At 33.4% G+C, this 16,129-nt stretch overlaps 1 protein-coding gene across 1 annotated transcript; it reads right to left on the bottom strand.

Annotated features, from left to right (window-relative positions):
- Positions 1-6,025: 6,025 nt before the first annotated feature.
- LOC138316519 (uncharacterized transporter HI_0519-like) lies at positions 6,026-15,043 on the bottom strand. Its single transcript, XM_069258208.1, has 11 exons — positions 15,023-15,043; positions 13,777-14,234; positions 12,207-12,351; positions 11,645-11,836; positions 10,687-10,848; positions 10,124-10,249; positions 8,444-8,577; positions 8,011-8,179; positions 7,157-7,417; positions 6,407-6,587; positions 6,026-6,166 (listed from the first exon to the last, which is right to left on the bottom strand). The coding sequence occupies exons 1-11, from the start codon at positions 15,041-15,043 to the stop codon at positions 6,147-6,149; spliced, it is 1,869 nt and encodes a 622-aa protein (XP_069114309.1). The 3' UTR covers positions 6,026-6,146.
- Positions 15,044-16,129: the final 1,086 nt, after the last annotated feature.

Genomic DNA, 16,129 nt, shown 5'->3' with positions numbered 1-16,129 from the left:
CAGTCACTATCTTACAATACAAGTTTTATTTTGGTGTCGACAGGGGAAAACCGAGATGACTCGGCAAAACCTCTTCATCTCATCTCCTCGCATAAACGATAGCAGCATCGATATTAATTTTAGCAAAATAAAAATGTCCAACGTTGGAAATATTGCAAGAACATTCATTATTTACATAAATTAAACCAGTAATAAGAATAAACATTTATTTCATCTAGACTAAATAATTTGCAAATCCCATACGCCGCTTGCAAGGAGATGTCCTTGGCCTATCGCTACCTACGTTGCTCTACTCACGTTGCTCTCGATCGTGGTCTTATATTATGTAACTTTTAATGGGATATTAAATCTAGATATATCTGTTTTCAACCATTAAATTTCTATGAACATGTGTAAAACAAGCAGTCTGAACTGCTATTCCGAGACCGTAAAATGCAATCTTGGTCACCTCAGCCAAAACACAGGGGTACGCAAATTATAAAACTTGGTTAGCTTTTTTATTGTCATTATTGTTAAATACACTGTATGTTATTTTTAAACGAAAACATATATTTTACCTAAGAAGCCAATGATATATATAATGTAAGTATAGGTTAGCTTGTAATAATAATAATAATAATAATAAAAAACAGAAAAAAAACAATGGGTCTTTTCACCGAAATGGTGAAAATCCCTAATAAAAACAGAACAAAAACAATAGGTCTTTTCACCACAATGGTGAAAAGCCCTAATAAAAAACAGAACAAAAACAATAGGTCTTTTCACCACATGGTGAAAAGCCCTAATAATGCGGAGTAAACTGCTTCTGTCATTTTATTTTCATTTGTCACTTGATTTACATCTATAATGTTACTCTAACTGATGAAGGCTTGTTATAAACAGCTTTAATGTTACAGTACATTATATTATGCCTTTCTTTTACAATATGCTAGAATCTTGTCTAGTATTGCAGGTACCGAACGATCAGTACAAATTCTATCGTTGACTTGGACATGAATGCCTGAGAATGAATAAATGTGAAACAAATGATACGGATTGGAAGACAGACATTATGATTCACATTTACATTGAGATAGACACAGGTTTTCATTTAATGGCTCAATTAAATATATGACATGAAAGGTCATTAGTTTAACATTAGAAACAAGGAGAGAAATCACATCCTACTTTTAGATACGATTTAATACGATATATAATGGATGCAGGCTGTCAGTCTCTATATCCATATTAATATTATAAAAATTCAAAGGACACATTGATTACTACTTCTGGTAAAGCTTTTAGTTTAAATGTTTTTTGTTCCACATTCTGTCTCTCTCTATAAAGTAAAAAACATATATGTTATATTATACTCGTTCAAGTGAAATGTACATGAAATTTTTAATAGTTTGTTGGCAATTTTTCTAATGATTGTCTAGAAGAATTTCGAAATGTTTACATCTGTTACATCTATAACATGCTGTGCCATGCTGATATTTACGACTTGAAAACTGAAGAATACTTTTCTAATGTCCATGTTACATCGTGTTTTTGATAATTGTAAAGAAAGGCCTCTTGTCCTGCTGATGGTAACCATTTGGAACATAAAAGATGTAACTCTTTCATCATAGACATTGGTAGCGTTTGACCACATTTATCAAGTGCCCTCTTTTTCTTCGATGTTCTAGGGATGGCAGATTTAATATATACAGACGTTCCTGATATTTTAGGTCTTAAAAGCCGGGTATGACTTCTCCTTTGGACCTTTTCTAGATGTTCCATATCCTTCATCTTATATTGACATCATACACTTGAGGTATATAATTCAAAGTGGAGTCTTAGAAGATCCTTAAACAGTAGTTTAAAGTGCATAGTCGGGCAATGAAAACCAGTATAAATGCGTTCATTGGCTTTCCAAAAGTCCTTACATATCAAAATGACGATCAAATTGTGCCTACTTTGTCCAGTTTAGACCATTGAAATTATGGAAATCCCCATATAAATTGACCACTGTTCTAAAAATTAATTCTGAAAGCGAGGCTGTGTGGGAATGTCAACACGGATATAGGCAGCCGGAGGATGTTTTAGGATTCCTTTATTATAAATAAATTTCCTCGCGTGCAGAGCGATTTTGACAGGATATTTTATTTTTCTATTTCATAAGAAATTATACTGGATATATTAACACCATTTTAACCGACTTAAGCCTTCCTTTGCCCGACTATTCACTTTAAACATATTTTCATCAAGGAAGGTAAAGGCTCTTCTTATAAGTCCCCAGGATGTTGTTGCTTAATTTACTCCTAGTTGGATGTGTGTTCTGAAATTTAAATCCCCATCCACCATTACCTCACTGTCCTTTTCGGATGTTATATTAACGATATCTAATTATGATCCTGTTGTTCCAGACATACTATACAATCTTTTCTCCTCGGATTAAATCGAAATAACTTGTGTTTGGGTAAAACTTAAATTACCACATTTCAGAGCATTTTTCTAGATTGATCAAATCATATTGCAATTTTTTTTATCTGCTATCTCTTTGATTTCTCTGTATAATTTTGTGTCGTCTGCCAAAAGTGGCGACTGAGATTCAGTATTTTCCGGTAAATCATTTATATTGATTACAAACAAAATTGGTCCGAGGACGCTTCCTTGGGGTATGCCGCTTATACATGATATGTCTTTGATGATTTTCCATTTTCTATGACTTTTTGGCATCTATTTCTAAGAAAGTCTTCTATTCAGTTAGTAGGCCGTTCATTCCATCCGACGATGTGGGACTATATAGAAGGCTTTCAATAAGGCCATATATATTACATCCAGATGACCACCATTATCATTTATTTTTGTCCATTCTTCCTAAACCATCAGTAACTGGAGTTGTGCTGACCTTCCATTCATGAACCCATATTGCTTACTACTCAGATTATTTTGTCCATTTGTAGTATGTAGTAAAAACGGTGCCTGCTGCCCCCATGACATGATAGTAAAAGGCGACTTAATTCGGGATATAATACGAATTTACCGCAACCGCCAAAAACAAATGTATTACAAGTATTCCTAATAATGTAAAGCTCTTTTCTAAATAGAAATGCATATGTATATAATGGCAAAATGACATTCAATTTAAAATCCTTTTAAACAGAGAGAAGTGATTATACACACACTGGCCCTGCAGGTAGGGCGTTAGAATTGTACCTGCTGCCCCTATTGCATGATCGTAAAAGGCGACTAAATTTAGGATCTTATCTTTTCTCTTCTTCCTAACTGACTTTATCTTTCCTAATGCCTCCCTTGGCACCGCCTCACTTTTGGCCTTGAGTTGAGCGTTCGCCCCTGTGAGGAAGGCTCTGGGTTCTGTCCCCTGGCCAAGACACACCAAAGTCTATAAAAGTGGTAGTTTCTGCTCCTGCTTAGCGTTCAGCATACAGGGAGTGGGACGACTGGTTCGCCCGTTGTCAGTATAATGTGACCGGGTGGGGTGTGTTGCTTGGTGTCTTCGGCGGCATGCTTCAGTGATATAGCACTATAAAAAGGGCAACAGTTCCACTATACAAGAAGACACAACATGAACATACCGCAGTCTCCCAGTACACTCACCTCGCACAACATACACGCAACACACCGCATACATGGGAGGCCGTCCTTACATGACCATAGCTGTTAATAGGACGTTAATAAATCAAACAAACAAACAAATATACACACACCTTTATATATACGAAGGAAAACAAATACACCATTTCCTATATCAACAATATAGAGCTGCAATTTCAATTGGCCATTACTTTCAGTGCTTTATCATCTCCCTTTCACTCTTAGCGTCCTAAAAATAATTTTGTCATTTGGCATCAGCATTGAAAAAACACCCGGTTGAACTTTAACCTGATTTATAAATGTTTTATTTATCACTAATGAGCCATCGTTGAGGTCGATATTTGCATAATTGACGGATCGCCAGATGTGAATCAAACTGCACGTGACTTTTTATTTTGTATTGTATAAACTACCATATTTGCTCTGACATTGAATAGGTACACTCGCGTTTTTGGGTTTGGGCAGGAGGCATGGCAATATAACACATGGCGATTGGTCAGTACCGCTAAGGACAGTATAACACAATTTCAACAAAATCAATGGTCAAATTAATTGTTTAAATACGGAAGTAACTAACTTCGCTCTCGGAGTACAAAGGAATCGGTACAGAAAGGAATAATACTATTCTTAATTTGTAAGGGGTGGAGGTGGGGGAGGGGGAGGGAGAGTGGGTATCTGGGTTCGGCGGATATGATACCGACTCGACTGTATGTTTTATTTAATTTAATTGAAAAAAAAATATGGACGTAAGCTGACAGCCTCTGTATCCATATCATAAGACATATTATACAGATTATTTGTTGTGACTGGTTAATTGCATTTGAGGTCCAAAAAGTAACAGTGATTAGTATATATAGAGTCTTATAGATGGTTTTCCAGCGGGATTTCGAAGTCTTTCTTGGTTTCTGCGTACACGAACGATTTTGGCAGACCATTTCAAACATTACCAACCATCAACCCTGTTGTTGTGTCTTTGGTGTTTATCTTAATTGTTTTTTTTTCATCTTTACTATCGCTTATTACATTTCACTAAATTTAGACTTCAGTGTGATATCACACGTATCTACAGAGTATATGCGTTTTAATGTATATAGATTAATGTGTAATGATTCGTACATGCATCTTTTCGATACTTTTTCCTCTTGAAACACACCGCATATATGGGAGGCCGTCCTTACATTGCCATAGCCGTTAATAGGTCGTTAATTAATCAAACAAACAAACAAACCTTTTGAAACAGTTTATGATGCACGTAATACGCAATACATAAGTACAAGAAAATATTATGATATGTCATGGTTGTAAGACGCCAAACTATCGTGACCTGTTTAATCCACCGCTATCGGAGGCGATAATTACAGAGGTTAAAGTAGAAGTAAGCATTAGTATCACAAGGTTTGGTTTGGTTTGATTAGTTTAACGTCCTATTAACAGCCAGGGTCATTTAAGGACGTGTCAGGTTTGTTGGTGGAGGAAAGCCGAAGTACCCGGAGAAAAACCACCGACCAGCGGTCAGTACCTGGCAACTGCCCCACATGGGATTCGAACTCGGGACCCAGAGGTGGAGGGCGTGTGGTAATATGTCGGTACATCTTAACCACTCGGCCACCGCGGCCCAAATTAAATACGTGTATAATAGAATGAAATCAGAGTTACCGGGATTGCCTTCACAGAGAAATAATATTAAATGAAAGGAATCCCAACTCTATTTTGTAAGTGAATCCATAAATAAATCCCTAGTTAATTTATGAATATTATAAACTTAAATTCAAGGTGTTCTGTTAAATAATTAAACGTTAATTTTGGACAGAGATGTAAAGATATATGTATTAAAAATATTAATATATCTAAATATTTCTTTTCAGCCTTAACGACATCATGAAATTATCTTGAAACCTTCGTATTAGACAACACATTCCAAAAAACAAGAAGCTAGTAAATTATATATTTGGATACCATTATAAAGCAATATGATTTTTCAGTGCCAACATGGATTTATTTGGCACGTGGCTTTGCTACACAGAGACAAGACAAGAAGACAAAATCTATTAACACAGATATAATTGTTCATTTAGGTTTGTAGGAGTCAAAAATGGTAAAAAGTGTGAAGATTACATTAATACAACTTGTTTTCAAACAGCAATATACTGAAAACAATCAACAATGAAAATTAAATATTTCATAACAGAACACAGCATTCAGCATGAGACACTAATACTTCAAACTAGAGAAACTATTTATTTATGGGTAAGCTACTTGTAAGTAATAAAGATCTAGAGGAGGTACATGCATATAAATTAGTGCAATGCATTATTTTTTTTATCTATTTAGTAATTATCTATGTATTTTATCTACACACATTTTTGTTAGAATATATCTTTTCAGTAAATATTTTTTGTAAATATATGAAATATCCATAGCATCAAAAATATATTTAGAGATTTGTTTTAACCAGTAATAATACCACAGTTTATATGTTTTATAATAATTGTATTAACCTTTGATAACAATATGTTCGTTGTTTGACACTGTCAGTTGTACAGATCCATGAAGCACTACTGCCACAACTACTCCTGATAAATCATACCTGTAATACAATTATAGCAAGTTAAATCATAGTCGCTGCAATATCATTTTTAGAGATATTAATTAAGCATGCAATAAATGCTATTTGAATTCGTCACTTCAGATTATATAGTGAAGAGTTTCTTAAGTAAGAAGCATATATTTCATGGTAGTCTAAGAATAATATCGATATAGCGATTGAAATGCTATGACATTCCACGATACATGTATTTGTAAACCCTAACTTGTAATTCTAACTTACCCGCCACACAAGCCGTGAAGTAGCAGGCGAGCGTACCAACAATAATCGCCCGTGGGGCCAGCTTGGTGACGGCTCCAATGTACCGAGGAGCCAGGACAGATATCGAGCCTATACTTATGCCAAGGGATGACAGCGAGGCGAAACCACACAAGGCATAACAGGTGATGACCTCTGACCGGTCCTGTGACACATAAATACCATACAGGTAACATACGTAACTGACGACTTTATGCAGTTGATGACGTGATTAATTAATTAGTAAACACAAATGTATGACGTGATTAACCATAATAATACATTTAGTCATGTTGGATTGGGCTTATCATACATTTGTGTTTACTAATTAATTATTTTTTCTTTGAAACATTTCGAGCGCATTATACACATTTACCAGTCATTATAACACATTATTTGTAACATTGCCCAGATTGATGAGTAGATTTAAGTTCTAGATGGATACTTACCGATAAAATTCCCTTTATATATATATATATATATCTACACACATTTAACAGTCATTATTATACATAATTTTTGTAACATTGCTCAGATTGATGATTTAAGTTCTAGATGAAGACTTACCGATAAGATTCCCTTTATATATATATATATATATAGAATAAACAGTCTGAAGAGCTCCCTTGAATGGGGCGAAAGCGCTCACTAGTCAGTCGTTATTGTTTTTATTTCTTATATATATATATATATATATACTTTATTACTTTATTGAAGTTCTAGATGAAGACTTACCGATAAGATTCCCTTTATCAGAGTTTGGTTCCACTGTGGTAAATACACATCGTAAGAATCCTCATAGATGAGGGTGTCGTTATATAACGACGAGTACTCATTAAATATTTCTTTGTTCTTGATGTAAATTCCCATCTGAATATAAGCTACCGAGAGATTTATCAGGCTCTTTAAACCAAGAAGGTTAGCGACCCTGAAACAATCGCCAATATCCACGCCAATCAGGAAGGCAAACGGGTAAAAAAGATAGGACGAAATGCTCTGTAAAACAAAGTGGTTTTGGAATTAATTGATTGCAATGCTTTCAGAAATCATAATGTAATTACCTACAAAGAAGATGAGAATATTGAAATGTTATAAGGAAGTCGATCACATGATACTATTCGCTTTAATGTGTTACCGATACTATGCTTTAATGTGTGTTTGAGTGGTGAAACAGACTTGCAATATATAAATTTTATGCATATGTATTTAGTACTCACAATATTAACAAGATTATTTATATAGAGGTTGAATATAATTTAATAACTTTTATAGCGGCTATTAAAAGCAGAAGATATAATATCATCATATCCCGTCCTCGGAAGATATGTAGATTGTTTCTGCTATTCATAGCTTTCTGCTATTCATAGCCGCTGTGGAAATTAGAAAAACACATTAAATCCATATATATACGTATAATTCATTCAAAGTCTTTTCATAGGCAAGTGTTTTTTTCTTCAGTTGGTTGATTCATACAGTGACAAAACACTTAGAATGTAAATGCATTTAAACAATGGCCGGATGTTTAGCTTGTATGTTACATCCAACGGATTTAATTAGACATCAAGAAAATAGGAAAAATACCACTCCACCTCAAAATTGAAATTTTCCAGTCCAGCTCTTGTTCCGAACCATTGCAAAGACGTGTCAATAAAGTCGAGCACCGATAACACTACCAAGATGTTGACCGATATACTGGCTATGAATGTCAGTCCCTGCCTGGCTCCCTCGGATAAGGCATGGAGAATGTTAGTATCCGTACTGTAGATGTAAAAGCATACACATTATATTGTCAGATATGTCTTTCTTTGTTCAGTTAGTGTTACCATTTTAGATCGACCTTACGGTATCATCATTTTATTCGTTTTGTTTAAAAGTAAACAATTTTGGCTAGAACATTTGTACTCGCATATTTAAAAGATAATGATTACTCTGCTGGATAATGTTATTCGACATGGATTATGGTATTCTTCTAGTATCATCACATGATCAAAGATAACCTTGGATAGTTATAATGTAATTTACCTCACAAATGTATCTTTTTTTATCTTTTCGTTCGTAATCTGAAGGGATGGCGAACTTGGATAATTCAGCTTGGCCGCAGCCAGAGCTGCCGGGGCGGACAAAACAGAAGCGGATATCAAGTACTCCACGGGGACCTTTGATACCATACAGAAAACAAATGTGTAAAATGTATTAGAAAATACATAAAGAACACGTATATCAGTCTAAGACGTTTGAACCAACTGAATACCCATTTAATGTGCTAACTCGTTATGTTTGGTTATATAAAAACAATTAGGCAGACTTCGAAAAAAGTATATTTGTATTTTCAATAAGACACATTTCACATGTATAACTATCAAAAATCAGACATCGATACCTTCTATACAAACAGTCTATACCGGGGAGGGGTATTCTATGTATTGGTTTCCTTTTAATCAAATATCCTTATAAAGTTTCATTATGGTTTGATAGCATAAATTAAAATTCTACAATTTTAACATCAACATTCCAAATTAATAACATCAATATTATAAATTTATTAAATATCTTCACTTCGTTTTCTTTACACCTTCCGCAGATTCGACAAAGTGGATATCTAATACAAGTATATCAAATTGTGCTTGTCTACAAACATTGGAACATTCATTCGCATTTCCATAATTATCCTTAGTCGTGACCCGGATGCTATTGAATGTCACCTGAACAAACGCGACTATTGGCGATTTATTTACACAGTGGATACTCATCATATAATGTTCACACCAAGTAGATAATTAACTGATCGGTTCGTGCCGTTGTATAATCTTATTTCATCACAACATGACAAGTAAAGTGTTTGTCTAAAAAATATCATTCGTGAATGTATGTCATTCGATGAGCACAAGTTAAATAAAATCTGACCGACAGTAGGGTAAGATTTAGAACATATACGGAGTTATTCAGTGTTTGACAATGCTCACCTTCATAAAATAGTTTATAAATACACTGTACTACCGTATATATATACACAAACATATATTTGTCTACTTAACACAAAAAAATCATTGATAGATAATTAAGTTTGCTTTTGGTTCATGCGTGATAACTACTTCATTCCATATAGGGCATAGGGCCATTGGACTTTTTTCGGGGCGCATTTTTTTTATATTTTATATTTTTTTTCAATGATGATATTGGTGTAAAGTAACTTTTGTAACTGAAGAAAAATACGAATTTGTCTGTACCTGTGGTGTAGAATCTTTAAGTTTTAGTATTTTTAATAACGTCAGTCTTGAAAATTGAATTTTAATTATAAGATAACTATTTATACATAAAAATATATAAAAATGTAGTAGGCCATAGTAGCGCGCATTTTCCGGAGTAATTCTCCATCTTAATTACAATTATATATTATATTTTTATCAACAATTATATGTTTCATTAACTGTTATAGAATAAAGGTTACTACCACTATCAGCAGGAAAAAATTGACATTCAAAAATATAATTGACACGAATTTAATTCAATTTAATGGGGCTTTAATGTTTAATACGAAAAATGACCTCGTGCTTTATCTGCGTAAAGATGGAGGAACTTACATTATTTCATCTATCATTACACTTTACACTGATTTATTTAGTAGTAACACATTCACCCAAACGTCAAGTAAGATTCGGTATCATTTGATGTTACAACTAGGAACGACGAAGAAATACTAACCCCATAGCCGGAGTACAGGACGACAGCCCCACCACCGATAGAGGCTACGTCCCCCACAAACACACAGAATATCTCAGACTCCGTCAAGTAATTCAAATATTCCTTGATAAAGAGAATAGCTTGTCCCTGTCCAGGATAAAGAAAGCAGCGATTAAATAACGAATTATTATTTCAAACACTATATCATGAAAGAAAATTGGAAATCATGTACGCAATAACATATCGTAGCTGAAGATGGATGCTTAACAATGCAATATCAACAAAAAATATCAACATGGAAAACAATAACAAAAACATTACCAAGAGTATCAGCAGCAGTAACAGTAACAAAACTGTAAGGAAACTTGTACATACAAAACACTTGTGTGCCCTCAATCAGTAATGATAAATATAGTTGAACATATTTATAATCTGTCTTTAATAGTGATGGAATTATTTCAGTAAAACGGTCAGTGTAAGAGTTTTCATCATAGATTCTGAATTCATATCGGCATTTACTTATAACCTCAATTTTAAATTGTTATTACCACTAAATAAACGTAATGTTAAGAATATATACTTACCCCTCCTACGAACACGTTGGCTGCTGCACATATTGCCTCTGGTGCTGTTGTTCCTGTACAGAAAGCTAACACGGTTCCCAATGTGTGGTTGATGAAGCGGAGAGCTCCGAGATGGGTTAAAACTCTCATGATGGCAACCAAGAACAAAATCGATGGTAAAAGCTGTATGGAACGATGGGAACAAATATTATAATAACAGGAACAAAGAATACAACGATGGAAACAAAGAATATAACGATAGAAACAAAGAATATAACGATGGGAACAAAGAATATAGCGATGAAAACAAAGAATATAACAATGGAAACAAAGAATATAAAAATGTAAACAAAGAATATAACGATGAAAACAAAGAATACATAAATGAAACAAAGAGAATATAACAATTGGAACAAAGAATATAACGATGGGAACAAATATTATAATAATTGGAACAAAGAATATAACAATGGAAACAAAGAATATAACGATGGAAACAAAGAAAATAACATGAAAACAAAGAATAAAAACGATGGAAACAACGAATATAACAATGGGAACAAATATTATAATAATTGGAACAAAGAATATAACAATGGAAACAAAGAATATAACGATGTAAACAAAGAATATAACGATGAAAACAAAGAGAATATAACAATTGGAACAAAGAATATAACGATGGAAAAAATATAACAAGAAAACAAAGAATAAAACGATGGAAACAAAGAATATAACAATGGGAACAAATATTATAATAATTGGAACAAAGAATATAACAATGGAAACAAAGAATATAACGATGGAAACAAAGAAAATAACATGAAAACAAAGAATAAAAACGATGGAAACAACGAATATAACGATGGAAACAAAAACTATAACCGTTGATAAAACTGTATGTAACGATCTGAACGAAGAATATAACCGTTGGTAAAATATATGTATAAGAGGAAGTAACCCAGTAAAACACACTTACACTAAAAGCAAAATAAAACTGCATGTAATTGTTGCCGAAGATAAATTCTGAGCCTTTACTTGCGTGCGCGACTAGTTCACTAAGGCGCGTGCTGCACCACATGACAGCGTCCTTTCCGCCTCTTGTGTACAGTACAAATATGGCCATCGTGAACTGGATTCCGAACCCCCAAAACACAGCGTGCCAGGATACCTGAAAGTGATGATACAGTTAATATGTAGAATCAAAGAAATAAACATTTTTGTATTGTTTCATTTGGTAAATATTTGACGTAGACTCCAAGGCCATGATGTTGTAAATCTAAACAGTACCTTCACAAAAAATGGTGCTTAAGGCTGTCATAGGTTTTATTTCCCCCAATCAAAACAACATATAAAGCCTTTAATTTATGTTAATGATTTCAGCTGTAAGAAATCTGTAATGCGTGAAATCAAAGCACAAGCATTGACAGATAAGATTTGTTGTTTACCTTTTTCAATAATTGCGTCATACAATGATGTAAATAGACTTCAGGAAGAAAAGTAAAATTATTAAAGATTTTTTTTTAAATTTATTTCCTTACATTTGCGCGATCCAAGGAAGTCACATATAGCAGAAGAAGGAAGACCACAAGGCCACCAAGCGATACCAGATTTCTGTAGTTACCCTTGGCAACGGCAATTCCTACCAATGACCCTATGAGCACCAGCATGGCGATGTAGAGGCCCCTGTATTAATGACATAAAATGTAGACATATTGCTGTATTCATACACTTCTTAACATATGTTTAAAGGTTAAAGAGTATTCTAATAAAGGTTATAGTGTAAATATCGTACTTTCATTGAAACGTTACAATGAAATAATCACTGGCTGTGTCAATATAATTACATATTGAATTAATATATTTTCAAGATTATAGATGGGCATTCACTTCAAAAAGACACAGAAGAGATTAAAATACTACAAAACATAGATTATGGTCTCCGTGGATGTTAAGAGACAACATACTTGCCACATGAAATCCAACCACAAACGGATACTTAATGAAATGGAAGTACATATAATTACTGAAATGCTGATTATATGGGTAAAAACAATTTGCTTATTAAAATTGGTGATGGGTTATTTGTCAGATTTGCATTGGAAAAAGATCTACTACGTGGCATTAGAGAGATGAACTCCATATATAAACTAGACTCTCCTATATAATATAACATAGATTCGTTTAGAACTTTTTATACACTTGCTGGGTCTCATTTTTTAAATGGTAACTTACAACGGATATTTTTTTGCATACAAGTTTGTTTTCGTATTTCTCTGGTCATTGTATTTCTGTTACATTTGTATTTAGTAAAAGAAACTCTTTATGCTATCAGCGAAAAATTTTGCTCTACCAATGATTGATTAATTGATTGATTTATGGGGCTTTAACATCCTTGTTCCGGTTATCAATACCAATGACGTAGCATACGTCTCTGAATAGTGTCTGGATACTCTTGGCTAGTTTGTCGGCGAGTATATTGAAAAAAAATGTTGTTTTTGTTTCTCGAGAATACATTATAAGTATTTAGGCTAATGATTTAAGTGTAATTGCTATGTTCACTTTTTATGATTTATTTTATACTTTAACTATCATGTATTTTAAATACTTACGGATACTTGTAGTACCGACAGCAGTATACTATCGTCTAGATTGACTTTCGATGTAACTTCTGTATACTTTGTAGACATGTTCGTCAAGTGTTCAAGTGGTGTATCAGTGTCAGATATACTTCAGTATTTCATAGTTCTACGGGGCGTCTATCTCAGTTCGAAAATCATTTATATTTTTTTCTTTAGAAAAATACAGGAATGGTGTGAAAACCCAATGTAATTGTGTGACATCGACGTTCTTTATTGACTTAGAAAAAACCCCAATACATTGAAAATTCAATGGATTGCTTAAAACTTGATACGTCGAAGTGTATTTTTATTTAATCAAAATATCTGAAAACAATAATAGGTATTGATGTTACTATCATTTGTAATTTCATTGCGAAGCGAATTCATACACAGACATTGCCAACAATGTTTCCCCTACACTATGGATTTAAAGCGACATCAATACTTGATTCCCTGGTAAGTAGAGTTCTGCTTGCTATCATTAACTTACCAACGGATACATTTCCTTATTTTCATTTGTATCCTTCCCTGGCATTTCAGTTGTTTAAGATCAGCGTAGATGTTGGTAAACCCTTCCCATTTCTGTAGTAAGTTCCACGTCAGATATAGATAAACCAATATAGTTCCAATAAGAAGTCTCAGAGAGCCTTCGGAACCGAATTCAACTGTCATACAGTATCCAACATACACCAAAAACAGTCCCGCTATGGTGACTTTGGTTGCCTTGACGAAGAGGGCATTGTGTTTTGCTATACATTCTGAAATCCCCAACTTGTCAGGCGTGGTTGCCTCCGGTATGTCACCATTGGTGATTGTAATCGCTATTGCTGTTTCATTTTTTATGTCGTCAGGATTTGTCACTTCAGGTGCGTTCGATACTTCCTTATAAGACTGTGTAGCGGACATTTCCTCTGTCTTCGGGTCCTCGGGTACTGGTGATACAGTATGCTATCGTCAAATGAGAATTGTTTTTATTCATTTATGTTTAATCCAATTACAAATTAACAATCATCTGGGAACAGAACAAAAGTTAACTAAAAAGAAAAGTACAGGAAAATGCATCTCAATAATTATAGATACCCGTGCACCTTTTGGGTAAAACATCAAAGTCGATTTACATTTGTGTATTTGGAATATCCGGTAATTCTTTAATTTCAATAGCATGTTTCCACAAAAAATGCAGGATTTATTTGAAAACTAATTTATTATAAACAAGTAACTTTCGCATGCAGCTATGATATTCTTTTTCGTTTAAAATCCAAACAATCTTTCTATAATATGATTACACAAAACTATAAAAAAACACCCAACAGTAACAGAAAGAACGTGTAAATAATTAATAAAAGGCAGCAAAAGTTTTATCCTTGACATTATGTCTTGATGAAGAAATGAATCGCATTTCATAATTACATATTTAATATCTATTTTATATTTAATTAATTTTCCCCATCTTTCTAATGAATTTATACCTGAATATTTACTTTTTCAATAAATTAACACACGAGTATATTTACTTTTTAATGAATATCCATATATTTGAAAAAAGACTTTACGGCATATTTGTGATCCTACCAATTGCACTGATTATACTGGTCATTTTTTTCAAGGATGTAAAGCATACTTGCTCCGATTCCGTTCATATATGAATAAGTGCTAAATTAATTTATTAAAGTTGATAGTAAAAATTGTTCAAATCTTAATAAACATACATAATCAACAACATTATTTGATCTTACCATCTCAGTGTCCTTGTCCATGGTGTCTGTAAATAATTATCTCCGCTTAGATGACCGTGAAACTGACCAGCGAGATGGACGATCTAGAATGCCTGATCGTATATCGAGCAGCACGATACCATGAAAAAAATATAAGGTAAGTTATTATGACAATTTATTCATGTATTGTTATGTTCACGCAGACATAGTTTGTCTAAGATCGTATATCACCCATATGTTTACATATAGGAATCATAATGGTTTAGATGATGGTCCTTTAGGTGAAGGGTCAAACTAAGTAGGTTTCAAGATTTATGGAACTGTTACCTGAATCCTACACGAATAAACATTTCCTATTTTTCCCGAAGAAATAATAAGAAGGGAAATGAACTGCTTCTGTCATTTTTTTTCATTTGTCGCTGGATTTACATCTATAATGTTACACAAACTGTTGACTACCGGTATGGTCTAGGATATAAGGTGCTTTATAACCAGCTTTAACGTTACAGTTCATTATATTATGACATATAATTGTCTTATAGTTCTTTTACAGTGTGTTAGACTCTTGTCTAGTATTTTAGGTGGTACCTAATGATCTGTAAAAATTCTGTCGTTGACTTGGACACGGATGTCTGAGAATGATTAAATGTGAAACACATTATTTGGATTGGAAGACAGACATTTTGATTCACATTTACATAGATAGACACAGGTTTTTAGTCAATGGGTCAATTAAATGTATGACATAAAAGGTCATTAGTTTAACATTAGAAACAAGGAGAGAAATCACATCCTACTTTTAGATACGATTTAATACGATATATAATGGATGCAGGCTGTCAGTCTCTATATCCATATTAATATTACAAAAATTCAAGGATACATTGATTAGTACTTCTGGTAAAACTTGTAATTGAATGTTCTTTGTTCCACATTCATTCTGTATATAGTCTATATGTATGTATATACAATTTAAAGAGTTTGTTGGCAATTTTTTCTTATGATTATCTAGAAGAATTACAAAACGCTTTACATCTGTTGCTTCTATAAAATGCTGTGGCAAATTGTTCCAGATACTTACGACTTGAAAACTGAAGAATTATTTTCTGGTAGATTTACTATCTGTAG

The sequence above is a fragment of the Argopecten irradians genome, chromosome 2 (genome assembly GCF_041381155.1).
Source record: "Argopecten irradians isolate NY chromosome 2, Ai_NY, whole genome shotgun sequence".
In the NCBI taxonomy this organism is placed as follows: Eukaryota; Metazoa; Mollusca; class Bivalvia; order Pectinida; family Pectinidae; genus Argopecten; species Argopecten irradians.
Note: the sequence above shows the minus strand (reverse complement) of the source record. Positions and strands in the feature narration are given on the sequence as shown.

What these genes read in the sequence shown, in the direction of transcription:
- LOC138316519 (XM_069258208.1), bottom strand. Translation starts at nt 15,043, where the DNA reads ATGGACAAGGACACTGAGATG. An exon ending in AAAAAAGATACATTTGTGAG is followed by an intron (nt 8,180 to 8,443) that starts GTAAATTACATT and finishes TTACATCTACAG; the next exon opens with TACGGATACTAACATTCTCC. An exon ending in CTTCACGGCTTGTGTGGCGG is followed by an intron (nt 6,167 to 6,406) that starts GTAAGTTAGAAT and finishes ATTGTATTACAG; the next exon opens with GTATGATTTATCAGGAGTAG.